This window comes from Carassius auratus, unplaced genomic scaffold (genome assembly GCF_003368295.1).
Source record: "Carassius auratus strain Wakin unplaced genomic scaffold, ASM336829v1 scaf_tig00215781, whole genome shotgun sequence".
In the NCBI taxonomy this organism is placed as follows: Eukaryota; Metazoa; Chordata; class Actinopteri; order Cypriniformes; family Cyprinidae; genus Carassius; species Carassius auratus.
This window is the reverse complement of record NW_020528242.1, coordinates 257,443-276,370: the sequence shown is the minus strand read 5'-3', so window position 1 is coordinate 276,370 and position 18,928 is coordinate 257,443. Positions and strand designations below refer to the sequence as shown.

Sequence of the window (18,928 nt, the reverse complement as noted above, 5' to 3'; positions counted from 1 at the left end):
GTTGCTGTTGGAGGGTGTTTTGGTACCATTCTTTATTCATGGCTGATGTGTTTTTGGGCAGAATTGTGAGTGAGCCCACTCCCTTGGATGAGAAGCAACCCCACACATGAATGGTGTCAGGATGCTTTACTGTTGGCATGACACAGGACTGATAGTAGCGCTCACCTTTTCTTCTCAGGACCCGGCCTTTTTCCAGATGCCCCAAACAATCGCAAAGGGGCTTCGGAGAATATGACTTTGCCCCAGTCCTCAGCAGTCCATTCACTATACTTTCTGCAGAAGATCAATCTGTCCCTGAGGTTTTTTTTTTTTTTTTTTGGAGAGAAGTGGCTTCTTTGCTGCCCTTCTTGACACTAGGCCATCTTCCAAAAGTCTTCACCTCACTGTGCGTGCAGATGCACTCGCACCTGCCTGCTGCCATTCCTGAAAAAGCCTTGCACTGATGGTACTCTGATCCCGCAGCTGAATCCACTTTAGAAGACGATCCTGGGCCTTGCTGTACTTTCTTGGATGCCCTGAAGCCTTCTTTACAAGAATTGAACCTCTTTCCTCGAAGTTCTTGATGATCCTATAAATTGTTGATTTAGGTGCAAGCTTAGTAGCCACAATATCCTTGCCTGTGAAGCCATTTTTATGCAATGCAATGCAATGCAATGCAATGCAATGCAATGCAATGCAATGCAATGCAATGCAATGCAATGCAATGCAATGCAATGCAATGCAATGATGGCTGCATGCGTTTCTTTGCAGGCCACCATGGTTAACAATGGAAGAACAATGATTTCAAGCATCACCCTCCTTTTAACATGTCAAGTCTGCCATTCTAACCCAATCAGCCTGACATAATGATCTCCAGCCTTGTGCTCGTCAACATTCTCACCTGAGTTAACAAGACGATTACTGAAATGATCTTAGCAGGTCCTTTAATGACAGCAATGAAATGCAGTGGAAAGGTTTTTTGGGGATTAAGTTAATTTTCATGGCAAAGAAGGACTATGCAATTCATCCGATCACTCTTCATAACATTCTGGAGTATATGCAATTTGCTAATATAAAAACTTAAGCAGCAACTTTTCTAATTTCCAATATTTATGTAATTCTCAAAACTTTTGGCCAAGGTATTTTTAAGAATCCTATTGAAATGTCTGGTTTTGTTTCTTTTCAGCTTTCCGAAACATCTTACTAAAGATTTTGAAATAGATATTCCACATTTAATATATGCAAGAGCACAACAAAGCTACGGTTTCATATGCTGTATCAGTAAACTTGTACAATAAAAAGACATTTTATTGCATTCTCCTTACAGAGTATTCAGGCCAAATATATAATAAATCTATCTGCTCCATTCATAGACTAAATTTCATAGGAGTTTATTCATATTTATATCAGCCACGTTATACTTATTTAAGACAAGACTTAATCCTGCAATGTTTAACTCCTAAACATTTCATTCACAATTATGTCTAAGACATAAGAGAGTAACAAGTGCACACTACAGAAATAGCAAAGTACTTTGCACAACAATTAGAAATAAATAATGATGAGGATTATGATACAGTAAAATACATGTACAAACCGTCACACAATATTTTCTGACATATTCTTACATCTTATATGAACAATGTACATGACTTATCACCCTATTCACAACAAAGCTATACATTTCTCAGGTTAGTTTAGAGACTGAAATTCTTTTGTGGCTCTCAGACAGCTGAAATGCCTCTGATATGGTCAACAAGCATATGATCGGTTTGCTGTTATGCAATAAAGCTACTCCTCACTGATCCAGTCCATTGAATGATCTTGACATGCATCACTTCCTGCAAGCGTGCCTATAAAAACAGAAGAAAAGCCAATGGTAAATTTAAAGAGGCACTGATATGGATCATGTAATTTCAGCTGAGGCTAAGAAAAATGTACCGTGCTTTCATGAAAAGCAGTGGCACGCACCACAAATTCCAGGTAACACAACTAGAGGGCGCCACACGCTCATTTACCTGATTTAGTCTTGCAATTAGAGGTGTGCCGAGCTTTGGTCTTCTTACTAGGCCCATGTGAATCTTGGACCTTGTGTGCAGTGCCCTTCAGTGGCACAGGGTAAGAGCGGACTCCAGTAGAGGATGGACGAGGTACACGAAGAGCAGAGGTTTTGGCACAGAGAAAGCAAGGCTCTGGCGAAGCAGAGGGCCCGCGGGGAATGAGGATCTCCTCACGGTTATGGTACAGTCTCTGAGCTCCACTGTGATGTTCTGCACGCTCACGCTGCCAGATGAAGTGAGATGGCACAATAGCCATTACCTTAATCATGCATCAAGCACAACATGAGTAAGCCATTTTTTAGAACCAGCAACCTATAAAATGCTTTATAGTGCACTTTAAGTTAACGGTGTACCTCCTCGCAGCATTGTCTGCTGACAGCCGCTCTGTATGCTATGCGTGCCCACAGCTGGTCTCTTTCTGTTAGGAATCGTGGGAAATGTTTCCTCCAACTCTTTCCCAAAGCCCAGGGGAAGATCTCATATTTGGTTTCCTCCTCATCCTCTTCCATAGTGTTTGCCAGATAGCTAGAGTATGAAAAATTGAGCACTTGAACTGTAGGAATTAAGGCTGTATCCATAAATAGGCCTTTTCTGTCATGCTCATAACATATTGCAGTACAACTGAAGTCCTTTAAAATTTACATTTCTAAAACCAAGTGCAACCCCTATACACCGTAAATGCAGAAAAACTCCAGTTACCCCACCTCCTATATTGAAAAACTATAAATGGTTTAACACCACATTATATGTAATTGTAATGTAAATAAATTTGATTACATTTATGCATTTAGCAGACACTTTTATCCAAAGCGACTAACAGTGCATTCAGGCTAACATTTTTTACCTAACAGTAATAGTAATAGATAACAGATAATAGTAATTACCATAAAATTTAGTGAAAAACAGTAAAACTACATTCCTATTAGGATGTGTCCATTCATGACACATTACATATGATTATATTTTATAGAAATAATTTTGTTCATTAATTTAACATTAGTAATGTCAGGTGTTATATGTTACGTTTTGCATTGTTTAAAGTGTATGTTAAGTTGTAAATCATACAGACTTCCTGTAAGAAGCCTAAAGGTTACAGAAACGAATTCGTAACCCAAAGGTTGCAGGTTTAAGTCTTGTACCGTCAGGGATTGTGTGTGGGGGAGTGAATGTAAAGCAATCTCTCCAACCTTCAATTCCACGAATGAGGTGGGTGTTCACTGCTATGTGTGTGTGCATGCTTAAGATGGGATAAATGCAGAGCACAAATTCTGAGTATGGGTTACCATACTTGGCCACGTCACGTCACTTTTTTAAAACAGGAAACACTTTTTTTTTTTTTTTACAGTGAATTCCTGCCAACCACAGCTGCCAGTATTTCACAAATGTAACTTTTTTTTCCCCTCTCAGAATAAACAACTCACAGGGCAAGGAAGAAGTTCATTCTACTGTGTTCAGTGATACTGAAGCGTGCCCTCCTGAAGTACACAAATGTCATAGCCAACAAATACTATATGAAAATAAAGACATAGAGAACTGAGATTAGAGACACAGCTGCCTTAATTCAAAACTGTCCACAAATGAAAAACCACAAAATATTAAATGCGTCAAAATATGTCTTGCTACCTTGTCTGTAAGTTTACAGCAGCAGTCCATCCACAGAAAGTCCTGTATGAGATCATCATCTGAGCAGACAGCAAATCGAAAAGGTTTTATTCTAGAAAAGTACATCTTGATATAAATTAAGCTAGTAGGCTACTCAATCAACACAAACTCAGCACACCTAAGAAGAAAAAGATAAGATGCTCGACCTTTAGTGGGCCGAAACATTGCTTTTGTTAATAAACTTAAATATTTAGCAAAAAGTGACAGTGTGCGTTATTTCATCTTTTTGTATTTAGAATTAAGCTTCTTAAGAAAAAAAATGGTGTTTTGTGGGATGCACAAGGTGACATTTAGTTAAGTTTACTAGCTGAACCCACCGAACAGTCTGAGGAAGGCGGCCATCTCCTGCCTCTGGATCAGCAGGCTCGGCCCGGGCGTCTTCCTGGGAGGCTGCTGAGCGGAGTCAGCCTGGTTCCGAGCCGCTGGGGTCGGCCTGGTTCTCCGCGGGCCGCGCCGGATCTGCAGGCTGTGAGCAGGTCCAGACGGGGCTGTTTCTGCCCATGGTCGGCTCAGTTTCATCATGTTTCAGCGATTAAATCAGCTGATATTACAGAAGTGCCAGCTGTGTACATATTATAATTGAATAATTATTCGATATTTATCTTAGTATAAATGACATAAATTAGGTATTTACGTTTCTTAATTCCCGTTTGTTCATAATCACATATATTTTCTAAATGCAATTTAAGTTAACGTTAGTCTTAAAATCTATCACCTAAATCTAAAAAATGCACTCCCAAATTTAAGTTTAAATACTTATATTTTTAACTTTATGTGATTATGATAATTATTAGCCCTAGATGAGCGAGTTTTCACCTGTAAACAAAATTTACCTCAGTTTAAAAACCGCGGCACAGTAATTACGACACGCGCATGGTTTCACGCGCTCTCAGGGATGTGTTTAAAGCAACTAAGTTACTGGAGAAGGTAATATTGCAGTTTAGCGGATGTCTGTAACATTAATGATAATGTAAAAGTGAATTAAAATGAAATAAAAAATATTTCAAACTGGACGTGGCGCGATAGCGCACGTGCACTTCCTCTCCCTTCCCAACGCGGGAATTGTGTCAGCAGTCACATGGCCAAGTATTCTTCAATCAGAGGTCAGAATATATAAAAAACAAAAACAAACTGGGAATATCTGGGAAGATATTTCCTATTAAAAACCTTACTGTTTTGTTTATTAAAAGGTTTTCAGCAAATGCAAATAAAATCTAGTATCATGGTTAGTGAATAAGTGAACAAAATATGCAGGAGAGGCAGTAAATTACTATCAAATAAACAAATTTATTGCATTTTTGTTGGTTATTAGATTTAGCTTATAATGTTTTAGACAGCGTACAATACACACAATATTCTAGAAAAGTAAAACTGCATTGCCTGCATTGGGGGAAAAACAACAACATCAAACACAGACTGATTTATTGAAATATTTGGAAAATAATTTGATTCTTCATGACATAGCAATACAATTTATTTACACATGCTCAAATGGTGACAGGTTTGTTTGCTATTACCAGGAAACAGTAAATGAACTACCAGTAATTGGTATTTATATGCAGTGTGCTCACAGATGTTTTCAAGAATTTTCATTGCTTTGCACAGTGCCTTTATTTCCTGAAAGAAAACACATTTATTTAAAAGTTGACCAGGCCTTTTCTAGCAAAATATCTGTACAATTTAAGGTAAAGACAGTGTTTTAGTTCACCTTTTTAACCCCATGGATAACCACACCCTTGATCTCATGAATTGATGTCTTGCAAACCCAGCACATAATGGTGTTCATGTCAGACTTCTGGGGATTGTGAAAATGTAAGAAATAATATAAAAATATTATAAACAATTATTAATTAAACTCTACTGCATTACATTATGCATCAGTTTACCTCAGTGTTCAATTCATGACTCATTTCGACTTCTTCGAGAAGGTTTAGCTCATTTCTTTCCAGCATGCTCTTCCATTGTTTCTTGTTAATGCTGCTACACCCAACAAGAACTTAACCACAAAAACAGATTACACTTGAGAGCAGAATATGATTAATATGATACCAATGATAAGATAAATGCAAATCAATGAACGAGCATTAGAAGAAATTTTAGGCTGAATACAATTAATTCTTCAAACTCACCTGAGCATGCAATAAGCAGTCCAAAATGAACAACAGGTGACATTGTTCTTCAAATCCTCTACTTAATAAGTCGCTTAGCTAAAACAAATTTGCTTTCTTTAAGAGTTCAGGTGATTTTCAGTTCAAGTGAAACCGTCTCTCGTGTTTGTCGTCTTCAAAGTTATAAAGAACGCTGAAGATAATAAATGTCTATGCAAGTCTTTTGGACTGCTGATGTTCAGGGCACCAAAACCACTGTGGACCAAAGTGTCAAGCGTGTTTTTATAAGAGCTCCAGTCAGCATTTTCTACACTAACTGTCTCTTCAGTTCACCTAATATTGTACCTGAATTCTTGAATTATGGTTAATTGATTTTAAAGCCAGTGTACCGATATTGTAAATGGCTAAATAACCATCAGTATTATTAGATTTTTTTAGTTTCAGATGTCAGTTATTTGCTTCCTTAGATGTATTTAAAACACAGAATGAATCATCTGCTCATGCTGTTTTTTTCATTCAGAGTATTTATTAGTTCACGCTTCTGGCAAAACAAACAAGTGTACAAACTTATCTAAAATCTGATACTTCGATTGACTCGTTAGTGTACGTTTAATCAGTCAAAAGATTTGCACATTTTGTACTTAATGCAAGACATTATAGGGGATTTTTGGGGGAAAAATCTTTTAAAAACCTTTTTTTTGATGCCACTGGCAAACTTTATACATGGTTTCTTGAAATATTTATTGGCACTGCATACAGCCATTATTTTCTGAGTGAGGAAACAAAGATAGTTTTAATGAAGTAAACTTACATTAGTACATCATTTACTGTGAACAGTTTCATAGAGAAAATTTATAGCAGAACTGTAACCATAATATGACTAATAACAAATGCAATTCCAAGGATTACATGCATACATTTTTTTAAATAAATAATATGACTAAAATGCACAAATATGCTTTGTTTACAAAAAAAGAATAAAAATGAAAAACAGATTCAGGAAATAACTGAGTAAAAATGTACCTTGTCAATCATAGCCTCTATCTTGGGTAAATATTTCTTTAACATTTTGAAACATATACAACATTTCATGTTGATCTAGAAAGAGAGATTACAATTAGATGCAAACAAAAATAATAAAGAGTGGTGAACAAGGGAAATGTATATGGCGAACTTATCATCTTCAACTTTACCACCAACTGTATGCATTTTACATTTTAAAAAAAAGCATTATGAAGTTTTAAAGATGACAACGTATTCACAGATTTTACCTTGGAAGGTTTACAGTCATCCTCATTGTCATGAGAGGTGACTGACTGTAGCATCTCATGAATGGACTCATATTGAGAACTCTCAGCAGCAGCTGCACAAAACATAATTTCATATCATATAACTAAAATTAAACATCTTAACATTCTGACAAAATACAATCCAATCAAAGTTCAAATTCTTTTGACAAGATCAAATAAATATGTGCCAAACAAGTGGTAAAACATTTCTAAAATCTTACCAAAGAGAATTATAAACGATCCAACGATACAGGCCAGATACATTGCAATGTTTATTGGAGAGACAGTGCACTTAAACCGTGTTTCGTCTTTGGTTATGTTGATGTGTGCACAGACAAAGCTGTCAAATGTGTGAAGTAAAGTCAGTTAAACCCTCATCTAGCATCTAGCGCAGGACCAACACTTCATATGTTCTTACGATGTAACCTAAGTATTCAGATGCTGATCACTATTATTATATTAGCCTGTTTGTATTCTGAGTCAAATTCCTTATAGTATAATGTTAAACCTCATTTTGTCTGAAAACTGCAATCCTGTCTGATAGTTATAGTGCTAAATTCCCAAGGTCAGGAACTTCATCAGTGTTTAAAGTGTCTTTTACAGTGTCCCCTAACAGCAGGGGCGTAGATTATGCGGGGGACACGTGTCCCCCCAACTTTTATCCTCACGGAAATTTGTCCCCCGCACTTTTTCGGGCAAATGTGTTCGTATAGAGGTTTTCAAGAGCTGGTGTGTATAAATACAGATTTAAACTCAAAGAGACATGATAGTGTGCGCATGACCTGAAGTTTTTTCACTCTGTGTGTGTTTCACTCATACTCGAAGCCGGAGGGCGCTCTCGCGCAGAAAGACATACCAGGAAACTCTTAATATGGGCAATAGAAAAGAAAAGAAAACTGAAACTAAACTGAAACTTAAATCTTCAGATTTCTACGCCAATTAAAAGCTAGAAATTAGAAAAAAATTTCAGAAATAATTCTGATATTCTGATTTGCTGCTAAAAAAAGAAAAAAAAACTTGTATTATGATAATGTTGAAAACAGTTGAGTATAATTTTTTCAGGTTTCTTTGATTAATATACAGTTCAGAAGAGCAGCATTTATCTGAAATAGAAATCTCTTCTAAAATGATATCTTTATCATCAATTTTGATCAATTTAAAAAATCCTTGCTAAATACAAGTATTAATTTCTATCATTTACTTAACAAAACAAAAACAAAATTTATACTGACTAAGCTTTTGAATGATATAGTGTATAATGTTGCAAAAGCTTTTTATTTCACATAAATGCTGATCTGTGGATCCTTCTATTCATCCAAGAATACTGAAGAAAATATACTCCTCTGTTTTAAATATTGATAATCAGCAAATCCGCATATTAAGAATGATTTCTGATTAATGTGAAAATTCACCTCAGATCACAGGAATACATTACATTAAAAAATATTCAAATAGAAAACAGTTATTAATAGTAAAAATATTTTACAATATTACTGCTTCTGCTGTACTTTGGATCAAATAAAGGCAGGCTTCATGAGCAGAAGAGACTTCTTTCAAAACATTAAAAATCTTACTGTTAAAAAACTGTTGACTAGTAGGCTATATTACAGAAATGTTATATCGTAATGTGTTACTGCCAAACAGTAAATGACAGTATAATAAATGATGATTTTACTATTTCACTAGGGATGAACTGCTTTTTTAAATAACAACTATAATACTTTCCAGGCATCATAAACTTTATGGGCAATACAAAAAAGAGAAACGGTATGACTGAGAATGACAAGGAAACAAAATGATCAAGTTTAAAGAGTAATGCTACTTGTTTTTGGGGATGGGGGGGGGGGGGTTACACAATTACATATTTAGCTTTTTTTTATACATGTAGGCCTACTGTATAATTTATACAAATAATCATTTGGCTATTATGACATGAATCATTTAAGTCTAAGCAGTATCTGTTTGGCATGGCTTTGCTAAATGATAGACAACAACTTTTATGACAGAACATAATGTCTTTTATTACCCTCAACAGAAAACAACCAGAGTGAGAAAATCACATGAAAATGATTAGATTTTTAATGAGTATTTGATGTAAAACAACATAGTCTTACACTTTTCAAAGCCCCCCCCCCCCCCCCCCCCCCCAAAAAAAACTCAGTAGAATGATCTTCAGTACAATAAACATCCATCTATTAGAACATTTTAAATGCATTTTTTACTTTAAAGGCATTTTACTGCTTTTTCTGAATGAAATAATGAAAAACAGATTTGTTATTGTAAAAACATTTAAAAGAGCTAGAAACAGTCAATGTAAATGTATCCCTTCAACAGCCAACAGTAGAGTTGTTACGAGCATAACTTTATCTGGAAACATGTGCCCCTTGGACTCCCTCCAGGGAAGAGCTTGTGCAGTATGATGTCCCGATATCTCACTGCATGCCTAAAGCAGATCTTTCGAACAGGCTCATTTTCACTCTTTGCAAGGGCTTTTCAAGAAAAGAAAAATATAAACTCATTATTTTAATTCACATAAACTGAATGTTGATAAAGTTCTCACAGAATACAAAGTAAATCAAAGACTTTACACAGGACCACGAATATTTTCAGGAATATTGGAATTGGGTCTTACCTGAGCAAGAGATCAGAAAAACTAAATATATGATTGGTAACATGTCTTTAGATACTTTAAAAATAATCAGGTACTGATTCTTTCTCAATTTCCTATTTGTTTTCTTCATCTCTCTCTCTCTCTCTCTCTCTCTCTCTCTCTCTGTGTCTCTCTCTCTCTCTCTCTCTCTCTCAATCTATTTCTCTTTCAGTAAGAAAAGCCACATCTGACCAGTGTAGTATGTAATCAACTGTGCGACACTATTGTATCTGAGTACACTACTGTCTTATGAAGGTTTATGAAATCAAGTCACTGCAGTGTGATTAGGATGATAATTCTAGCAAGCCATTGATGTCCCTGCAATGTGATTGACAATTCTTGTTTTTGACTTCTGGGGATGGTAAAAATGTAAGAAATGCAAGGGGGAAAAATAATTTAACTCTATTGCATTGCATTATGCATCAGTTTACCTCAATGTTCAATTCACGACTCTTTCGCCTTCTTCGAGAAGGTTCAGCTCATTTCTTTCCAGCATGCTCTTCCATTGTTTCTTGTTAATGCACATCTGCTTTCTGAGTTCAGGTGATTTTCAGTTCAAGTGAAACCGTCACTCGTGTTTGTCGTCTTCACAGTTATAAAGAACGCTGAAGATAATAAATGTCTATGCAAGTCTTTTGGACTGCTGATGTTCAGGGCACCAAAACCACTGTGGACTAAAGTGTCAAGCGTGTTTTTATAAGAGCTCCAGTCAGCATTTTCTACACTAACTGTCTCTTCAGTTCACCTAATATTGTACCTGAATTCTTGAATCATGGTTAATTGATTTTTGATCTACTGAATTAAAGTTGGTGTACAGATATTAAATCACTATAGTAGTGTAAATGGCTTAGTAACAATCAGTATTATTTGACTTTTTGTTTCAGATGTCAGTTATTTGCTTCCTTAGATGTGTTTAAAACACAGAATGAATCGTCTGCTCATGCTGTTTTTTTCATTCAGAATATTTATTAGTTCACGCTTCTGGCAAAACAAACAAGTGTACAAACTTATCTAAAGATCTGATACTTTGATTGACTTGTTAGTTTAGGTTTAATCAGTCAAAGAATTTGCACATTTTGTACTTAATGCAAGACATTATAGGGGATTTTGCTGGGAAAAATCCATTTAAAACCTTGTATTTAATTTTTCCGGCAAACAATTGACATGGTTTCAAGAAAAGTAGGTTGGCACTGCATACAGCCGTTATTTTCTGAGTGAGGAAACAAAGATAGTTTTAATGAAGTAAACTTACATTAGTACATCATTTACTGTGAACAGTTTCATAGAGAAAATTAATAACAGAACTGTAACCATAATATGACTAATAACAAATGCAATTCCAAGGATGGCTTAGAAAATTACATTCATAAACATTTACAAATAAATATATGACTAAAATGCACAAATATTGAGTTTTGTTTTCGAAAAAAGTAAAAAAAAAATTAAATACAGATTCAGGAAATAACTGAGTAAAAATGTACCTTGTCAATCATAGCCTCTATCTTGGGTAAATATTTCTTTAACATTTTGAAACATATACAACATTTCACGTTGATCTAGAAAGAGAGATTACAATTAGATGCAACCAAAAGAGTGCTGATCAAGGGAACTGTGTATGGCAAACTTCTCATCTTCAACTTTACCACCACGCTCACACTAACTGTATGTTGTACAACATTTTACTTAAAAAAAAAAAGCATTATGAATATTTAAAGATGACAACGTATTCACAGATTTTACCTTGGAAGGTTTACAGTCATCCTCATTGTCATGAGAGGTGACTGACTGTAGCATCTCATGAATGGACTCATATTGAGAACTCTCAGCAGCAGCTGCACAAAACATAATTTCATATCATATAACTAAAATTAAACATCTTAACATTCTGACAAAATACAATCCAATCAAAGTTCAAATTCTTTTGACAAGATCAAATAAATATGTGCCAAACAAGTGGTAAAACATTTCTAAAATCTTACCAAAGAGAATTATAAACGATCCAACGATACAGGCCAGATACATTGCAATGTTTATTTGAGTGACAGTGCACTTAAACCGTGTTTCGTCTTTGGTTTTGTTGATGTGTGCACAGACAAAGCTGTCAAATGTGTGAAGTAAAGTCAGTTAAACCCTCATCTAGCATCTAGCGCAGGACCAACACTTCATGATGTAACCTAAGTATTCAGATGCTGATCACTATTATTATATTAGCCTGTTTGTATTCTGAGTCGAATTCCTTATAGTATAATGTGAAACCTAATTTTGTCTGAAAACTGCAATCCTGTCTGATAGTTATAGTGCTAAATTCCCAAGGTCAGAAACTTCAACAGTGTTCAAAGTGTGTTTTACAGTGTCCCCTATAACAGTAAATGACAGTATAGTAAATGATGATTTTACTATTTCACTAGGGATGAACTGCTTTTTTAAATAACAACTTTAAAACTCTCCAGGCATCATAAACTCTATGGGCAATACAAAAAAGTGAAACGGTATGACTGAGAATGACAAGGAAACAAAATGATCAGGTTTAAAGAGTAATGCAACTTGTTTTTTTTTTTGGGGGGGGGGGGGTGTTACACAATTACATATTTAGTTTTTTTTTATATACATGTAGGCCTACTGTATATTTTTTACAAATAATTAGGCTATTATGACATGAATTACTTGAGTCCAAACAGTATCTGTTTGGCATGGCTTTGCTAAATGATAGACAACTACTTTTATGAGAGAACATAATGTATTTTATTACCCTCAACAGAAAACAACCAGAGTGAGAAAATCATATGAAAATGAGTTTAATTGTTAAAGTGTTGTACATACCGGTAAGTTATTTCCATAGCCATGTTTTCTTCATCTCTCTGTCTCTCTCTCTCAATCTATTTCTCTTTCAGTAAGAAAAGCCACAACTGACCAGTGTAGTGTGTAACCAACTCTGCGACACCATTGTATCTGAGTACACTACTTCATTATGAAGGTTTATGAAATCAGGTCACTGAAGTCACTGCAGTGTGATTAGGATGATAATTCTAGCAAGCCATTGCTGTCCCAATTCTTGCATGTACAACAGTGTTTATGTCATAAAGAAAAGATGAGTAAGCCTGCACTTAAAGTGTGCAGACTTTCTTTTTTTGATGACATAAAATGTGTTAGCTGTTGTTTTCACAAGGAGAGTTAAACTACTTATTCATGTCCTGTAAAGGAGCTGACATAATGTTAAACAATCCCACAACACCACAGTGCTAAACGTCAGCTTTATATATTGTTACTCTGATAGAGGCATTTTTTTTCTTTTAGAAAAACTGTATTTACTGTTTATAGTATGTATAAACTTACATACTTATTTTCAATTCTAAATATTTAATCTATCCCTATCAATCATAAAGTTTTACAATACACATCTACTAGTTTAAATCCTGTAACAATTCTGCTAGTGGAAAGTTGTTGATAAGCTCAAAGAGAACAAACAATTTTCTTTCTTTTTGTGTGCAGGTGATTGCAGTGGAAATGATTTATCATGTAGCTCCTAAACATTTGATGACTTATGATGAATGATTAGGTTTCTTTCAGGTCCTTTTGTTAGATTCATTTAATTCCGAATTGGCCAATACAATATTTTATCATATATATATATATATATATATATATATATATATATATATATGTGTGTGTGTGTGTGTGTGTGTGTGGTTATCCTAAGAAAACTGAAAAAAAAAACTCACTACAATTGAGAGCCTTAACTTTATTGTCATGAAAAGTATGTAGCAGACTTTTTAAAAATGTTCTCCATTTATTCCAATAATGTGTAACAAATGATAACATAAATAACATTCCAATTCTTGAAGTATTCACATTACTGTTTTGTTTTTATGTATATCTTTTGCACAGTTTTAATTTGACACAGATGGTCACTGCTTTGTCTCCAGACAGCAGCGCAGTGACCAGTTTATTCTTATATTTTCGCAAAAAACCGGAACATCCAGCTATTTTTATTTTTGTACAAATATTATCAAGCTTTCGATTTACCTCCTCCTGCAAAAAAGACGAGAACAAATCAAGAACATGAGAAAACATTTAGCATGCTTAACGTGTACAAATATTATGTTTCACAAACCTTATTAGCATTTTTTCCAATATATGATATCAGTTTTCTAACGATGGCCTTACAAACAGAACAGTATATAATCTGAGGGAGAGATAAAGGGAGAAAGTTGAATATTGCTAAAGGAAAGAAATTTGTGTTTTGAATTTTTCCTCTAAGTGGATATGTTTAACCTGTTTGTTCTCCGTTGCTTTGTCATGATAACTGAACTCCATCTCCCTCACAGGATTCGGATGCTCAAAGTACTGAGACGTTCCCATCCGAACATCTGAAATGCCAGAACATCAGAATATGTTACAACTTTGGTGCATAAAAGGAAAAAATAACAATTAAATTCATATCAGGGGACACTACAGAATGTTATAGGAATTGGCGAGGCAACAATTCAGTTTATTTGCATATGCCATAAACATTGTGCATGGTGTATAATACAATTATTTCTAAATTGCCAAGATATTGTTTTTAATTCTTTAGTCTAAATATGAAAAGTTTATATAAACTGTTATTAAATAAGAATTCAATTACATTAATAACAACATCATTAAAAAGAACTGAGGGTAAATACCACATTTTAAAATTCTTAAAGATGCAAAGTTTAAAAAATACAGTAATCTGTGACAAATCTCCTGACACATGCGCAAGTGAAATGGTAATTGAAAACTTGACTTTGAAGTTTACCCTCATTAATTATTATTATTATTATTTTAATGTACTAGTACAGTTGACATCTGCAATTGTTTTAAACATTCAGAATTCTGGGTTTACATTTGTTATAAATCACTTCGAATACAAGAGCAAATCTCACCTGAACAGAACACAAGGGACGCCAGAAGGAAAACAAGTGATTTTGTCATCTCTCTGTCAAAGTTTGCAGCAATCAGAGCACTGCACGCTATTATGCCTGAATACTATATTTATATAGTAAGGGAAGATTCCAGTTGCTGACATATAACACCTTGATATGCAATAGTGCTGTCAGCTTTTTACACTCACACTTCATGTGCCTCATGTGCTTGTTTGTTTCAAATGTTTACTTGTAGCCTATGTCATATCTTAAAAAGTATTTTTTTTAATTATACTTATATATATGTATGTCACTGAGTCACAGCCTACACCCTCTCCACATGCCACGCCTCCTCGTTTACAATCTCCAGAATTCTGAGCACCTGTCCATCATCACCAAGCTCTCATCCTTATAAGGACTATCACTTCCCCTTACTCCTCGTCTGATCTAGCATCGACCCACATGTACTTACCTGAACCCTTGCTACCATTGTTGTTCCCCTGGATATCCATTGTTCCTTCCTCGTCATTTCCTCTGTGCCGCCTTCTGATTCTGCCATCTACTTCCATCACAACCAGAGCTAAGTTCCAACCTTCTTCGTGTCAAGACTATTCCTGTTGCTTCACCTGAGTCTGAAACCTCTGTCACAATAAATACTGCTAAACGTTCACCTAACTCTGTGTTCCCGTCTTGTGTCTGACTATATACACATACATACATATATATATTATTTTTATTTTTTAAGCCACTTAGGTATACTTAAAGAGAAAACACTTTCATAACTGTTTTTTTTTTTACAAATTGCACTTTTTATGTCAAATTCAAAGTTTTAAATTAGATTTTAAATCTTTGTTTTAATAATCTAAAAAATTATATTAAGTTATTTGAATGACATCTTATGAATCCTATGCTAAATGGACATATTAGTGAATGAGTATAATTGGCAAAGTGTTGTACATACCGGTAAGTTATTTCCATAGCCATCCATCAAACTTTTCAAGGTTTCAGAATGTGAAGGCATCTCTGGATCCCACCAAACAGAAAGAACTTCATTTTCACTCTTTGCTAGGGCTTTTCAGGAAAAGAAAAAGATCAAATAATTATTTTAATTTGCATAAACTGAATGTTGATAAAGTTCTCATAACACAGAATACACAGTAAATCAAAGACTTTACACAGGACCACGAATATTTTCAGGAATATTGGAATTGGGCCTACCTGAGCAAGAGATCAGAAAAACTGAATATATGATTGGTAACGTTTTCAGATACAGGTGCTTCTCAATAAATTAGAATGTGGTGGAAAAGTTCATTTATTTCAGTAATTCAACTCAAATTGTGCAACTCGTTTATTAAATAAATTGAGTCCACACAGGCTGAAGTAGTTTAATTCTTTGGTTCTTTAAAACCCACCAATTCACTCAAATAATAAACCTCATAAGACCAAAAAAATGAATTATCGGCCTTCTAGAAAGTATGTTAATTTACTGTACATGTACTCAATGCTTGGTAGGGGCTCCTTTTGCTTTAATTACTGCCTCAACTCGTTATTTGTTAAATACGAGCCAAAATCATCATGATTAATAGAACCAAAGATTTAAACTACTTCAGTCTGTGTGCATTGAACTTATTTAATACACGAGTTTCACAATATGAGTTGAACTACTGAAATAAATGAACTTTTCCAAGACATTCTAATTTATTGAGATGCACCTGTACTTTTAAAATAATCGTGTACTGATTCTTTCTCAGTGTTCTATTCGTTTTCTTCATCTCTCTCTCTCTCTCTCTCTCTCTCTCTCTCTCTCTCAATCTATTTCTCCTTCAGTAAGAAAAGCCACAACTGACCAGTGTAGTGTGTAACCAACTCTGCGACACCATTGTATCTGAGTACACTACTTCATTATGAAGGTTTATGAAATCAGGTCACTGAAGTCACTGCAGTGTGATTAGGATGATAATTCTAGCAAGCCATTGATGTCCCAATTCTTGCATGTACAACAGTGTTTATGTCATAAAGAAAAGATGAGTAAGCCTGCACTTAAAGTGTGCAGACTTTCTTTTTTGGATGACATAAAATGTGTTAGCTGTTGTTTTCACAAGGAGAGTTAAACTGCTTATTCATGTCCTGTAAAGGAGCTGACATAATGTTAAGCAATCCCACAACACCACAGTGCTAAATGTCTGCTTCGTATATTATTACTCTGATAGAGCCATTTTTTCTTCTTTTAGAAAAACTGTATTTAATTTTTTACTGTTCCTTTAGAAAACTGCAGCAGAAGTAATTAATCCAAGAGACAAAACCATACAAGAAGTGCATCCATTGCATGTAAAACCTTTTTACATACTTATTTTAAATTCTAAATAGTTCATATATCCCTATCAATCTACTAGATTCAATCCTGTAACAATTCTTCTAGTGGAAAGTTGCTGATAAGACCAATTTTTCAATAGTCCAAAGTGCGTCCATTCATAAGTGCTCCAGCTGTGAATAAAGGCCTCCTAAAGCGAATCGATCAATTTTTGTAAGAAAAATATCCACATTTAAAACTTTATAAAGTAAAAAGCGTGGGGTATAAACATCATGAAAAAAAGTAAGCAGATGAACTGAAAAGAAATTAGAGTAAAATCTACCTTAAAAGAAAAAAGAAATTTCTAGTACTGTACATTTCAGAAAGAAATTATATTTGATTAAATGTTTCTTTGCTTTTTAAGTAGAAAGACTAAAAATAGTTTTCTTTTTAAAAGCTACTTCAATTATCTTTTTTTATTATTATTATTTTTAGTTACTGATCTTTAAAGAAGAAAAAAAGACAGAAAATGTACCTGTCTGCATACACCTTCACATCCTCTTTTCATATCTTATAATTAATACATAAATATAAATGGCAATTAAATTGGTATGCATGCACGATTTAAATTAATTTAGTTTAATGTCCATTGAACAGACACTTCTTACCTTTTTTGTCTATGTTTTCAAATGTAAGATGTTACAAACCTATGTGGCTCCTAAACACTAGGAAACAATAGTTTATGTATGTTAATATTCTCCTCAAAGCATGAATAATATGTAATCTGCACATAAACATAGGAAAATGACTTTTATATTAGTGCTTAGAAACCCCAAATGCTGCCTCTGGGGATTTTAATCATGTTTCTCTATCACTATCTGTTTTTTTTTTTCTCTTCTCTTCTTCTCTGTTTGTAGACAATTGGACCAAAGATGCCCTGGAGATTTTATATTCCAGTGTCAAGAAAGAACAACACAAAGGTGGAACTAGCACAGTGCATGTAAACCTGGCATTGTTTTGAACAGCACCAGCGAACCCACGGAGACGTTCTACCCGTCTGTAATGAGCACTGCGTATTGCTGGCTGGACAACAAGAGCTCAGACCTTTCCAGGCATCTGATCAAACTAATTAGGGAGGCCAACTCTATTACCAGATTCACTTCAGACTCGCTGACGGCAGTGACAGAAGAGGACGATGGCAAAACTAGAGTCAGTGATGAACAACGGCTGCACTCAGCTCATTTAGCTAATTCCACCTGGAGCCGTGGGACAGTACAGCGTCTCCTTTTATTCTGACTGGTGTAATGAACCTGAACATGTCTCTGATTGAGAAAGATTCTGCACTAGTACTACTTTGTGCACTTATATATTACCCAGGAAATATTTTTTTTTTTTATTACACAACTCATTATGACAGTCATCTACCAGTCAAAATTAACTTGATGATTCCATTATTAATATTATTGTAAAATTGTTGTCTCATCGCTAGGCCAATACTTGTGTACATTTAAATGGAGCAATTTGTTTTTAGTGGTAGTTTTAAGATAACACATTTATATAGGTTTATTAAAATCAATGTTTCATAGCTATTTCACCCAATTTGAAAATAGGCAGAAAATTTTCTCATCCTCAGGCCTTCTAAGATGTAGATGAGTTTGTTTCTTCATTGGAACAGGTTTAACCAAATTTAGTATTACATCACTTGTTCACCAGTGGATCCTCTGCAGTGAATGGGTGCCGTCAGAATGAGATAAAAGCTGATAAAAACATCACAATAATCACACAACTCCAGTCCATCAGTTCATGTCTTTTGAAGCAAAAAGCTGCATGTTTTTAAAGATACAAATCAATCATCAAGATGTTTTATCTTTAGATATTGCTTTCTCCAGTGAAAAAGTCACCATTTCTGAATCGGGAGAGAAATATGCACAGATCAAACACTGTTTACAATAGAGGATTTTGTTGTGAGAGGACAACAGGGCCTTTTCACTGGAGAAAACTATTATT

At 34.7% G+C, this 18,928-nt stretch overlaps 2 protein-coding genes across 2 annotated transcripts; both read right to left on the bottom strand.

The window, feature by feature from the left end:
- Window positions 1-1,209: 1,209 nt before the first annotated feature.
- Window positions 1,210-7,458, bottom strand: LOC113095778 (speedy protein A-like). Its single transcript, XM_026261148.1, has 13 exons — window positions 7,320-7,458; window positions 7,081-7,172; window positions 6,833-6,907; window positions 5,831-6,578; window positions 5,588-5,697; window positions 5,410-5,496; window positions 4,518-5,318; window positions 4,019-4,263; window positions 3,663-3,721; window positions 3,461-3,546; window positions 2,393-2,564; window positions 1,998-2,298; window positions 1,210-1,832 (listed from the first exon to the last, which is right to left on the bottom strand). Exons 8-13 carry the CDS (start codon window positions 4,221-4,223, stop codon window positions 1,771-1,773), a joined length of 885 nt encoding a protein of 294 aa, XP_026116933.1. The 5' UTR covers window positions 4,224-4,263; window positions 4,518-5,318; window positions 5,410-5,496; window positions 5,588-5,697; window positions 5,831-6,578; window positions 6,833-6,907; window positions 7,081-7,172; window positions 7,320-7,458; the 3' UTR covers window positions 1,210-1,770.
- A 6,014-nt stretch (window positions 7,459-13,472) lies between these two features.
- On the bottom strand, window positions 13,473-14,885 carry gnly (granulysin). Its single transcript, XM_026261130.1, has 4 exons — window positions 14,653-14,885; window positions 14,021-14,115; window positions 13,860-13,931; window positions 13,473-13,777 (listed from the first exon to the last, which is right to left on the bottom strand). The coding sequence occupies exons 1-4, from the start codon at window positions 14,699-14,701 to the stop codon at window positions 13,613-13,615; spliced, it is 381 nt and encodes a 126-aa protein (XP_026116915.1). The 5' UTR covers window positions 14,702-14,885; the 3' UTR covers window positions 13,473-13,612.
- Window positions 14,886-18,928: the final 4,043 nt, after the last annotated feature.